Source organism: Mauremys mutica, chromosome 1 (assembly GCF_020497125.1).
Source record: "Mauremys mutica isolate MM-2020 ecotype Southern chromosome 1, ASM2049712v1, whole genome shotgun sequence".
Taxonomy (NCBI): domain Eukaryota; kingdom Metazoa; phylum Chordata; order Testudines; family Geoemydidae; genus Mauremys; species Mauremys mutica.
The window spans coordinates 104,616,652-104,629,302 of record NC_059072.1 but is presented as its reverse complement, the minus strand read 5'-3'; the positions used below and the strand labels follow the sequence as shown (position 1 = coordinate 104,629,302).

General features: G+C 46.9%; 1 protein-coding gene across 2 annotated transcripts in view; it reads left to right on the top strand.

Moving 5' to 3' along the window:
• The window catches only part of DENND2A (DENN domain containing 2A), an 84,346-nt gene that overhangs the window by 59,898 nt on the left and 11,797 nt on the right, over positions 1–12,651 (top strand). For both annotated transcript variants that reach the window (XM_044989320.1, XM_044989312.1), the window contains exons 9-14: positions 366–553; positions 1,385–1,494; positions 1,778–1,847; positions 2,222–2,299; positions 2,801–2,941; positions 8,995–9,143. In XM_044989320.1, the coding sequence (XP_044845255.1) occupies positions 366–553; positions 1,385–1,494; positions 1,778–1,847; positions 2,222–2,299; positions 2,801–2,941; positions 8,995–9,143 (736 nt within the window). The remainder of the gene's footprint in view (positions 1–365; positions 554–1,384; positions 1,495–1,777; positions 1,848–2,221; positions 2,300–2,800; positions 2,942–8,994; positions 9,144–12,651) is intronic.

The following is a 12,651-nucleotide window of genomic DNA, read 5'->3' as shown; positions in this document are numbered from 1 at the left end:
TCAATTTGGGTCTCCCCGGCTGAAAAGCCTACCTATTAAATCTCTGTTCCCCCTAGACCCCCATAGGTTGCAATTTGGGCACCCACACTCTTGTCCCCTCTTCCCGTGTGCTTTTGGCCAGTGCTACACACCTGTGTTGAAAAACTGCTCGGATTACATACTGTCTCAGCCATTACAGCTTTTCCTTGGAAGCTGTATAGCACAACTTCCAAATGTTTCCGCCTCTCACTCAGCCCTTGGGAAAGGAAACACATTACAATTGCGATGAGCTCACAATAGGTCATTCCAAAGCATGGTGGGAGCTCTATCCAAATTCCAGTATCAAATGACTCTCTCTCTCTCTCTCTCTCTCCCCCTCTTTGTAGCTCACAGCCAACGGCTGGTACATGTGAAGTCCCGCCTGAAGCAAGCCCCACGGTACCAAACCTTGGAGCGGGACTTGATTGAGTACCAAGAGAGGCAGCTGTTTGAGTACTTTGTTGTGGTATCACTGCACAAGAAACAGGCTGGGGCTGCATATGTCCCTGAAGTCACCCAGCAGTTTCCATTAAAGGTTCGGTGCACGGGCAAAGGCCTACTGGTGTAACAGTGTCATCATTTAGGCTCTTTATCCCCATCTGGAACCCATTGCCCTCCTGTCTAGCGTGCTGCAGGACGCATGTTTAAACAGGAGACTCTCGGGGGAAGTTAGAGCTCTCATGTTAGCCCGTAATGTAATGCAGGATAATCCCCTGCTGTGCCATTGTTTAATAGGACAGAGGATTTGGAGGTTGCCCTGCCCTCCATGAACTTCATGATGTTCCCGAGTGTAGATGGAGCAGCCACTTTGACCCTTCACTGCCCTGGGGAAAAGTGTGTAAAAAATTCTTCCACCACTTGTCTCAGTAAAAGGGAAGCAACTTGGTACTGCTAGGAGAGACCAGCGACTGTGATTCTCAGGGTGCAGAAAACTGTCATTGCAGAGAGAGCAAAGCTATTACCAACAGGTCTCTCTTGGCATGAGAAACAGGACCAAATGAAAACATGTGGCAGTGCATTTTCCAACATGGTGTAAGAAGAGTTAGCTGCAGGCTTTATTCTGCACACACGCCCCCGCACAGATAGCCTCCTCCCTTTACTGAGCTCTTAGCTATATCACAGGATAGAAGTGAGACCCAGCAGGGACAAACAAATGCAAAAGTAGGGTTTGGTGGGGAGTGTGTGAGGGGAATGACTTAAAAAATTCCTAGGGTCAGGTGAGCTAGTAGAGCAGCAATTTTAATATCTTCCAGGCAGAAGCTTAGTCTCTGTCATCACCTCTTCATTTATCACAGGACAACTATTTGAAGCCGTTCCATCCCCACGTGACTAATTGAAAACATTCCCTCCTTCTGTTCCCCGCTAGCTCGAGCGTTCCTTCAAATTCATGCGAGAGGCAGAGGATCAGTTGAAAGCCATTCCCCAGTTTTGCTTCCCCGATGCTAAGGACTGGGCGCCCATCTACCAATTTGCCAGGTAGGCAGGTGTTTTCCTCTCCCCACCCCCGTGAGAACTGGGTTTGTACGTACAACTCACTTAGCCATAGGAACTGTTAAGACAAAGAGAGAGAAACCCAGTGGGGGCAGAGACACTCCTGGAGAGTCCAGAAGGGAACAGAACTGACAGTGTGAGAGGGGAAAGGTGGAAATATGAAAGGAGAAAAGTGTTTTCTGGGCGGTGGAGTGGGTGTGTGTACGGTGGTGTTTCCTAATGTGACCGGTTTTTTTTCTTCTTCTGGTCTCTGTTCTCCCTACTGCAGTGAGACCTTCTCCTTTGTCCTGACTGGTGAGGATGGGAGTAGACGGTTTGGATATTGCAGAAGGCTACTGGTAACTATTCACCATTCTGTTGCCTAAAAGGGTCTGAAGGGGAAACCCTCATCTGTGGTGTTTGTATTGCTGGCACCAACTGGACGGGGGTGGGGGACTTCTGCTGTTCTATTCAGTGAAGAAGCAAATGGCACAGCAGAGGAGACTCTCCAGCTTTCTGCTTCCCTGTGCTGCTCTGTTTAAGGTCCCTCTTCAGAATCCATCCCCTCACTCCAAAATACAGCCCCTTTTCGCGTTTCTCAAGATTTCGCAATGAGAGCTTCTCCTGTTTCACCAGCCAGTTCCTGAGCAGCGCAGAGAATGCAGTCGCTTGCTCTCTGCCTAGGTTGAACTAACTACCTTTTTTTGGTGTGTTTGTGTTTCTCTCTTGAAAGCCCAGTGGGAAAGGGAAGCGTCTCCCTGAAGTTTACTGCATTGTGAGCCGCCTTGGATGCTTCAACCTCTTCTCTAAGGTGAGGGGGAAAGAGGGAGAGAGCCTGCACTGTGGGTAGTAATGAAGCTGAAAGCAAAATCAAGGCTAAAAGAATGAGGTTCAGTAAAGTGGAGGGCTCAGACTTGAGAGCCTGGAAGATGGCATTGGGAGGGGGAACACACACCAATTACATGAACTTTGCAAACAGATTATTAAAAATTAAATTACATAAAAATATGGACCAGCAAACATTGGCTTGTTCCTTTAATAAAACGACCAGAGCAAAGAAATTCCAAGATAAAGGATGAAATCCTGGCTCCACTGAAGTCAGTGGGTTTTACTGTTGACTTCAGTGGAGCAAGGATTTCACCCAAGGTTTCTACTCTAGTCTCTCTTGCTCACTCCATAGTATTATGATACTGCACATTTGGGCTCCACACACGCTGCGGTAAGGAGGGAATGTTAATGCTTTTGTATTTTATTCTCTGTTTCCCTCTTGCCTCCTGTTTATACATCTGTGGCTTGATGTTCTTTCTTCCAGATCTTGGACGAGGTTGAGAAAAGACGGGAGATTTCCCCTGCTTTGGTGCAGCCTCTCATGAGGAGTGTCATGGAAGCTCCTTTCCCTGCGCTGGGCCGGACCATCACAGTCAAGAACTTCCTACCAGGCTCAGGGACTGAAGTAAGGACAACACCAGAGCTGCAGGAGGATGGGATGATAGGACAGGCCAGCAAGCACCTGCTGGAATAATAAATCAGGCCTACACCTGTAGTGCAGGGCTGTGGAAATATGCAAATTCCTGTGAAGTGGAGGCTCGAGTTTAGTGTCAAAGGGATTGATTCTCAGTTCCTCTGTTCCTGAGGCAGGTGTCTTCAAAAATCCTTCATGCTCCCTGTATTCTGGGGCTGTTCTGGGCCACTAATGGCTCTAGTCCTCTGTGGTCTGCCTCTTCCCATGACCAGGGCTGGCTCCAGGCACCAGCTTAGCAAGCAGGTGCTTGGGGCGTCCAAGGGGAAGGGGCGGCAAGTCGGGCTCTTTGGCGGCAATTTGGCGGCGGGTCCGTCGGTCCCTCTCGGAGCAAAGGACCTGCCGCCGAATTGCCACCAAAGAAGAAAGCAGCGCAGTGGAGCTGCTGCTGATCGCAAGCGTGGGCGGGGCGGGGGGTTGTTTGTTTTTTGTTTTGTTTTTTCACCACTTGGGGCGGCAAAAACCCTGGTGCTGGCCCTGCCTATGACTCAGCCCTCTAGCCAGGTCGCTTTAAAGTCTCTCCCCTTCAGGAATATGAGAGTCCCACAAAGAAACTGTCCACTGCCTTTCTAACAAGGTGTTCAGCCCCAAGTCTGGGCCTTGTTGTCCTCACACCCTTCTCTCAGGGCATTCCACTCCCTCAGGGTTCTCCTCTGGTTCCCCTAATACAAATTCCAAACTAAAGGTATACAAACTAAAAAATCAATTCCTGCCCTCCTTGGACTTCACCTTTTATCCCTCTCTACTGCTCTGGTCCTCCACTGAGCACTTCTTAGGACTCTTTCCATGGGAGAGTCCAAATCCTGCCCTTCTATCAGGGCTTACCACTGGAGCCTGCTCCACTCCCAGTGGCTGTTTTATCTCTCTCCTGGCTTCTGCCAGAGCTCTCTGTTTAGGAGAGGATCGCAGGGCCAGTTCTCCACCCCTGGGCTTCTTTCTTGAGCCTCTTCACTCTGTAGTCCCAGAGAGTTACTGCAGACTCTCTCCCGGCAGCCCCCTCCTCCTTCTTCATCTTCTTGGGTTTGGTGGCACAGCAGAGTCACGTTCTGTGTGTCCTACTGCCATGCACTGGACTTTGGAGGTAGGTTATGATTTAAAGACTGTCTGTCACCTTTCCCAGTATTCTTAAAGAATTGCAAAATAGCTTTTTTTATTGGGCCCCCATTTTCCTTGTGTTCTGGACAGGAGTGGCAAAGAAAATTTTCTTATTGATATAGAAAACTCAGAACCCGTAATACAGCTCCTTTCACTGGTACAGTTTTTACCATTCCATGAGAGATGATCCATCATTTGCTGGGCCGTACATGCTTCACATAGTATATCCTTTTGTTTGTTTATTGGAAATAGGTTACTATTTCATCCACAAAGACCTGTTAACATTTTGAATAAAGCCATTTTGCTCTTAGAGTCGTAGAATTGTAGGACTGGAAGGGACCTCGAGAGATCAGCTAGTACAGTCCCCTGCACTCACAGCAGGACTGAGAATGTTCATCTCAGGGCCTTGGACTATACCAACATTTTCAACTATTGGGCATAAGTCACTGAATTTTTTCCCTTTTATTTCATGTGCTCACAGTTCTTGCCATTCCTTCCTTAGTTCATTTTTGATTAAGTGCTTAAATTTCAATTTGCTTAAGGGGATCTCTAGGTCAACTTGTTTGGCCTTAATAGCAATTTTTGTCTCTTTGTCTGCCAGTTCATTGCCTGCTAGCCCTACATGTGCCGGGATCCATGCTATTATTATGGTCACATACAACTGTGCCAATTCAGTCGTTAGCAGTAATATTTCATTACATATATCGTGTCTGCTGTCAGACTTGCCATTATATAGTGTCTGCAACCCTGATAAGGAATCAGACAAGGTGGCCATGGCAGCTGGCCGCAAAGCTAGGGCCCAAGTTAGTGCCAGCAATATCCCTATTAGCTCAGCCGGAGATAACATTAGTGAGTCTTATGGCTTTCTTGAGTCTGAATGTGGGTGCCCAGAAAGCTATTCCCACTCTACTGATTCCTTCCTCTATGGAGCCATCAGTATGCATTTGTCAATAGTGTTCCCACTTAGCATAGATACATTGATTTGCTATATCTTGTATATTAATCATTCTTCTCCTTTTGTTTATCATATAGTTCCAGATCTATCGCGAGGAGGTAGTTCTCCGGAGATAGAGTATTTTCCCAGTGCTAGAGATTTTGGCCTCTTTTTTAAACCTTTATTTTTACAGAGATCATTTATCCACTTCCTTACCCTACTTACTGAGGATTTTTGAGTTTTGTCCTACCTGCTCTCCACTTAGTTCCCAACAATTAATATATATTAGCTTAGTGTTATCTTCACTATTACCTAGTACTTTGGCTCTAAAGGCTAAGTCTCTGCGCTTCATTCTGAGAGTGATCGGCATGCTCCAGCTGCTATCTGCATTACATACAGAGGCGAGGTAATGAAGGCACAGCATGCAATATGCAATGCCTGTGCTTGGATACAGTCTTGGATACAGATTTGTTTTCAATGCTGACCTAAAGGCCTACTCAATAATAGGTCTGATTAGGGTTTGCCATTTTCTTAGTAAGTTGATTCTCCCTTTGCACTTATCTATAATGTTTTTGATATGTTCCTATCACACAGCGGTGGCTCCAGGCACCAGCGCTTCAAGCATGTGCCTTGGGTGGCAAGCCGCGGGGGGCGCCCTGCCAGTCCCTGTGAGAGCGGCAGTCAGGCTGCCTTCAGCGGCTTGCCTGCGGGAGGTCCACCGGTCCCACGGATTCAGCGGCGGGTACGCCGAAGCCGCAGGACTGGGGACCTCCCGCAGGCGCGCCACCGAAGGCTGCCTGACTGCCATGTTTGGGGTGGCAAAAAATCTAGAGCTGCCCCTGTTGTCACGGGTGCCTCCTCCTGACTGGTTTGAGGATTAGCTCTTTTGGCCTGATCCCTCTTCTTATGGTTTCTCAGCCCATCATCTTGCTCTGGTGCCCTGAGGCCCTTCTCCTGCTCCTCAGGAGCTGCAGCGCCTCGTCTTCATGGCTTGCATCTCTGGCCAAGTCACAACAGTCCTCCCCTTCCGTGGTTCCACAGCATCCCAGGCAGTCCTTAAGTCCACTGCCCTGGCTAAGTAACTCCCTCAGTAATGGGGATGGATAGTGCCAGATGGTCCTCAAGATCACTGCCCAGATTGGGCCACTAATTCAGTGGCTGGTAGGGGAACCCAGGCCCACCCTCTACCCTGGGTTCCAGTCCAGGGGCCCCATCTCCGGCAGCCAAGGTCTGTACTACCCCAAACATTCCTACCTCTCTCTTGGACTACTTCCTACATTGCCTCTCCCAGGCTTTCATTCTCCACCCTTCTAGCCAAACCCTTTTCCTCTGGGTCTGCTAGACAAACCCTTCCTCTGGGGTCTAAATCTCTTTCTCTTCCTTGTCCCATGAAGAGTGACTGAAGCTCTCTTCCCGGCAGCACCCCCTTCTGCTACCAGCTCCCTGGTTTTATAGAAGCCCGGCCTATTCCTGCACAGGTGAGCTACCCTTAATTAGGGCTTTCCTCTCAGCTGAAATGTCCCTTGGTCTGCAGCCTAATAGGTTAATTGGCTATCTGGCCTATGTTAACCCCTTCAGGGCAAGTGGAGGAAGCACACTCCATCACAGGTCCCTCCAGGTGAGCTTGTTATCAGATATCACACCTAAGAATTTGTCCTTTTTCACTATATTTATCTGCTGATCATATATTTATATAATTTCTGAATCTTCCATGTTGTTCAGATCATTTATTTAGTTTTTGTCAGTGGAGAACTTGAAGCCCCACCTGTTTCCCCGTTCTGTACTCCTGCAAAGTGCATCGCTGATTCCTTTGGTGGCACGTCCAAGGTTTCTGCTTTTGGTCCCTATGGCCTGGTCACCAGCAAATCATGTGATGCCTATTCCTGCACTCGTTTCCTTTGGAAGGTCATTTATCATGATTTTAAAAAGGGCTCGGCTAATGACAATCCCCTGTAGAGTTCAATATACGGTAGAAAAGGCTTTCCCAACCCGGACCCATGTAGTTCTTTGTGCAGGAAATCCCTTGTCCATTTGTATATTCTTCCTACCATACCCATGGTTGCCACTTTATATAATAGTCACTCTCTCTGTAACACATTGCAGGTTTTCTCTATGTCCAGGAAGGTTACTCTCATGGATTCTTTCCTTCTCAAGCTTTTTTGTGCTTCTTTGTCTGTTGGTGTCAGTTGCACCCCTGCTATCTGAACCCACATTATGTTCCATCTGTGAGCCTATTTCCTTCTGAGTGTGCGACTCGTCTCTCCATCCCCAGTCTTTCCATGGTTTTGGCTAAACATGCGGTGAGGGCAATTGGTCTGTAGGCCTCAGACCTAGACTGCCTCTTGCCGGGTTTCCTCACTGAGGCACTAAGCACATGTTTCCAATCCCTAGATATTTCCCCTTTTCTCCGTATGCTATTCTGTCATTTTAGTATTACACTCAGGCTTTCATCGCTTAGGTATTGGAGCACTTCAAAGCTTACTAGCCCCCTTCTGCTACAAGCTTCCTCTCTTTATGTTAGCCAGCCTGTTCCTGCCCAGTCCCGGGCTCCGTGATCAGTTTAGCCTGGCTCTCCCTCCAGGTGTAGCCTGCTAGGTAAATTGGCCGTTCAGGCACACATTAATCCATTCAGTGCCATGTGGGGTAGAGCCTTGCTTGGCCCTGAGGGTGAATTTAAGTGGCCTTAGGGTCTCTGGGAAACCCATATAGAATATCTGTAGTGGAGCATGCCCCAGCCACACCCTCGGACTGCTGCCTGCACCAGAGAGCTTCACTGCACAGGGGTTATTCTTAGGGGGCTGTTTCTGCTAAGGCCCTTTCAGCTGCCACAACAGCACGTGAGGCCTTAGCCTACCTGAGAACCGGGTCCAAAGTTGAGGGTGGGTCATGTGACGTACTGTGGGAGAATGGGCAAGGTGCTTTGAAGCTGGTTGCACCGGAGAAAAGATGGCCTATCAGTTAGGGAACTGGCCTGGGATATGGGTGACCTGGCTTGAATTCCCTGCTCTGTCACAGACTTCCTGTGTGACCTTGGGCAAGTCACTTTGTGCCTCAGTTCCCCCTCTGTAACATGGGGATGATAATACTGCCCTATCTCACAGGGGTGTTCTGAGGAGAAATACGCTAACGGCAGTGAAGTGCTATGGTGAGGACTGTATGCGTAGATAGAAGCAAAGGCAGTAGTCTGGGTTGTAATTGCTACCAGAGTGGATAATCTACAAGTTAGACCTTGCTCCCCTCTCCTTCCCATCCAGATTCTCATAGTGAAAGTGATCCTGGCTGTTAGAACTGACTGAAGAATTAGAAACATCCCCTGGCTCTATCCTTCCCCCTGTACCCTGCAGAGTGTTTCCCAGAATCCATTCCTGATGGGAACAAAATTCCACTCCCTGGGACTGCCCCATGTCAAAAGACTAAGCATAAAAGTTTGCTTGGGCATCACACACATAGTGAGGGAGCTCCCTGTGCCTAATTTAGTGGGAGAATCTGCAATGGATTTCTGCACCCACCTGGAATGGACTCTGGATAGAGCCCCTGGGAGAGAGCAATCTGAACTGTTCCTGTGGCCTACTGGAATATAGGCCCTTGCACAAACTGAACTCCAGGTTCTACTTGTTATTAGCCCAGTCTGCTGAACCTCATGTTGGGAGAATCTATCCATCTATGATAGCCATCTGCTTCAGACCACCTCACCATCACTGCTCAAGGGGGTGGGAAAAAGATGATGGGAAGCCAGTGCTGGCCTTCAGCTTCATCTGCAGGCTGCATTTGTGGGTCCTGTAAAAAGACTAAATCTCAAGGCTTGCCACTCACTAACATAAAGTCTCCTTTAGCTCCAGCAGCAATGCTGTTTCTTTTGGTTGAGAGGGTCCCTGGTTAAAGTCCTGGGGGAGTCTGGCCCCTTGCTTGTCAGTGCACTGATTGAGGCCGTGACCTGTGTTTTGCTTACTTCTGGCAGGTAATTGAGCTGCGGCGGCCTCTGGACTCGAGACTTGAGCATGTTGATTTTGAGTCCCTGTTCTCCTCTCTCAGCATCCGGCACCTGAGCCGAGTGTTTGCATCCCTGCTTCTGGAGAGAAGAGTGATCTTTATAGCAGACAAACTCAGGTACCCACCTTTGCATGTTTCTCTTGTGTTCTTATAAACCAAATGTTAGTTAAGGAGAGATTGAGAAGGGAGTACTGGCCCCTCTGTGTTGTTCTTTTGTTCTTCTCTGTTATTTCCCAGCAAGTACAACCAATGCTCCCAAAGGGCAGGAGCTCTGACGAACTGACATGCCCTCTACTGGACATGCTGCGAGACACCTCAGCCCAGCTCTGGAACTTGCAAAAACTGAGCTTCCTCTGGTGCACAAAGGAAACCAAGTTCCCTTTACTCAGAATCTCACCAAGGCAGAGCTCCTTGCAATAAGGAAGCAGAACCCTTCTTATTGCTTGGGAGGGGAACAGTGTTCCCTTCTCAGCCATGCTCTGGCACCCACAGGAGCCAAGCCCGGTGGGGAGGAGAGAGGGAACTCAGTATCTCTTAGCCCTTTCGCTGAGGTTCTCAGATTCTGTTCACTAATTTTTTAATATTGGTTCTTGAGGTTTGGGGTTTAAACTGATTCACTCCCGCAAGTTCAGCACAGGGGTCCAGGTCTCTTTAAGATTTTATGCAGCTGGTGCCTGGCAGCCATCCAGCCCTTAAGCACTTGAGGATTCAGAGAGAAGAGTTCTCAAAGCTCGGTGACAGAAAAGCTACAGATGAGTAATGACACTTATGAGCGCGATCAGGTTTCAGCAGCGTACAATACCCCCAAGCTGTCTGTTTTCACAGATCCCAGCCAGCCGGGTTACAGCCCTGGGACTGGGGGAGGGAAGGCAAGTGGAGAGGCCCCTTTTATAGGGGAGCAAAGGAACAAGGCGCCCTGCAGGGGTCCAGAGATTTGTAAGGGCAGAGCTCATACAAATCCATCACACCAATGGGGAGGCTGGGTGGGTTGTAGCATACAGGCTGCAGCTCCCCACTTTCGCTCCTTTACTGCTGCTTTGGGTCAAGGAGGGGAGGATCTATTTGGTTACATTCGCTTGACATGTTACATACATAGATTTTTTTTCATATCCTCTTAAAAGTGCATGAATATGCAAAGCATGAAAGCACCAGTGCTGCCCTTAGCCTGAGACAATCCTATGTTTCTCATGTCTAAACTACAAAAATAATTTTGGTAATCTTTATAATGACAAGGTTTTCTCCGGGAGGTTTTCCCTCCCATATAGGATAAGTGCAGCATTATGATTGGATTCATTAGGGACAGAGGCATAGATTAACCTTTACATGATGATAGCCAGTGAGAATATGTGATGCCATGCAAGGATTTTATTGGTATAAGTTTGGAATCAGCACATTGTTAGGCAGCTCGTCCCCAGTGAGTGCCAGTAAAACCCTTATATCATATTGCACCGTCATGTGGCATATCCAGAATACGTGTGTTACAGAAAATATTGCAAAAATGTTTTCTATCAGTATTCTTCTGTCAGTAAAGCCAGGTGCCTTCGTATTGAGTCCAACTGTCCAGGACTTGAAAAAAGAGAGGAAGTATTACAAACTGTAGAACCCTCTAAAAATTATATACAATAGCTTTCCTATACGTAAAGGTTTTAAGGTCCAGTATCTATGAATCTACAAGAGCTAGAATCAAGTACTATGTGCCGTGTTGCCAACACTCGTGATTTTATTGTGAATCTTGCAATATTTGGTATTTTTCTTAGCATCCCAGCTCCTGGAGTCAGTTATTTCACGAGAATCTCGGCTTTCTTTTTTTTACCATCAGCTTAAAAATAAGTTTCTAATCCACATAGTTGTGGAGACGAGTTTGAAAACATGACCCAAGAATACCTTAAAGGCTCAGAAACCAAAAGTCAAAGAAAATAACCCAAATGTAATATTAAAAACAAAAAATCCTTGATTTTTAAAGCCAAGCTCATGATTTTTGGGACCTGACTCATGATTTTGGAACATTGGGCATTGGCAACAATGTAGTGTATCATAATGGGAAGCTGAGAATCTTCTCCATCCATTGATGGAAAGCTCCTGTTCCTATCAGTGATGGCTTTTGAGATATTGGACTTCAAATCTATAACTGATTCAAGGTTGACAGTCACTCGTCCTGGAACAGGGGACAAGGAAATTGTCAAGTATTAAATAGTGTTTACTTTGGGAATGGGAATTGCATGTTTTGGGGGAAAGAAAACAAACATTTTTATCTGGCAAATAGATTTTTTTTAAAGTAGAAAAGACAGCTGTTTGAAGCTGCTCAGGGGTTTGGAATGCTAGTAGGAGTCCAGGAGGGATGGATTAGTGGTCAGAGTGCAGGTGAAGTGGTGAAAAGTGTGTGATAAATTGCATTTATTGCACACCACTCTAATTTATCATGTGGATGTCATCACTGTGTTTATCTGTACGTGTACTTGTTTGTGAGGGTATGTATGTATATATTTAGAGAGAGAGAGAGAGAGAATGATACACACATAGTTTATTTACGTGTTTTAATTCCTACAAAATCTGAAGTCTCTGTGAAAGGAAGTGGAAAGGACTCTTGCCAAGTACTGTGTGAATTATTAAATGTTTTCAAGCTGAGCCAAAAACACATCTAACAAGTATAAAGCAAGTGAAATGCTTTTGCCTTTTCCATCTTTGGAATGAATATTGAATGTTTTTTAAAAATCTGTCAATTCAAAGCTTGGCAGTGGACAAAGAGAGAATTTGGTTGTTGGTTTTATTCCCCCTGGCCATAGCAACAAGAGTAAACATTCCCTTTCAACCCAAAAAATGACTATCCCAAAAAATTGTTGATCTATTGAGATAATCTTTCTCCAGCTTTGCTCAGGCCTGTATAGGCCTTCATGTGGGCATGGGAAAACACCAGTACTTAAGGTCTGCTATGTGACACAAATGGATTAGACTATCTTTGTAGTGAGATTTTGTTTTCAAATCAAAGTGCCAGAGTGACAGTCCTGGACACTAAAGACCAAGATTTGCAAAAACAGATGTCTCAGAGTCAGACTCCTTAAACCCAACCTAAATAGGTGGCCTGATTTCACCAAAGTGCTAAGAATGTGGCAGTTCCATTGGGCTGAGTGGAAGCTGCTGAGTACTCAGCACTTTAGAGATCAGAACACTTATCCAGGAGCCTAAATATGGATTTAGGAGCCTACCTTTAAGGTACCTATTTTTGAAAATCTTGGTCTAAAGTCCTGTGAGGCCCTGGAGGTCGCCCTGGTGCACCCCCTTATGGTCAGGCATGGCACTGTAGGTGCACCTCATCTCACGTCCCTTCAGCTGGGTTATAATCAAGTCAGAGGGATCTTTTTAATCAAAGAGCACCCTCCTTGCAAGGGTCTCATTTATTAGTGACAGCCACAAGCACAAGTAGAAGCTCATTCAGGTACACCCAGGGATATTCGTTGTCTTGAGCTTAGTCTAGCTAGCCGTCTCTGGCTCCTTCCTTCAGGAGACTCTTTATTCCTGTGCCTGAAAACAGCCTCTGGTCCAGCAACGCTTCTTGATTCATTCTGAGGGTTACCCCTTTTCAGTGCTTCCTTAAGCTGGGATCCCCAGCTCTCCTCCTGGGAACTGG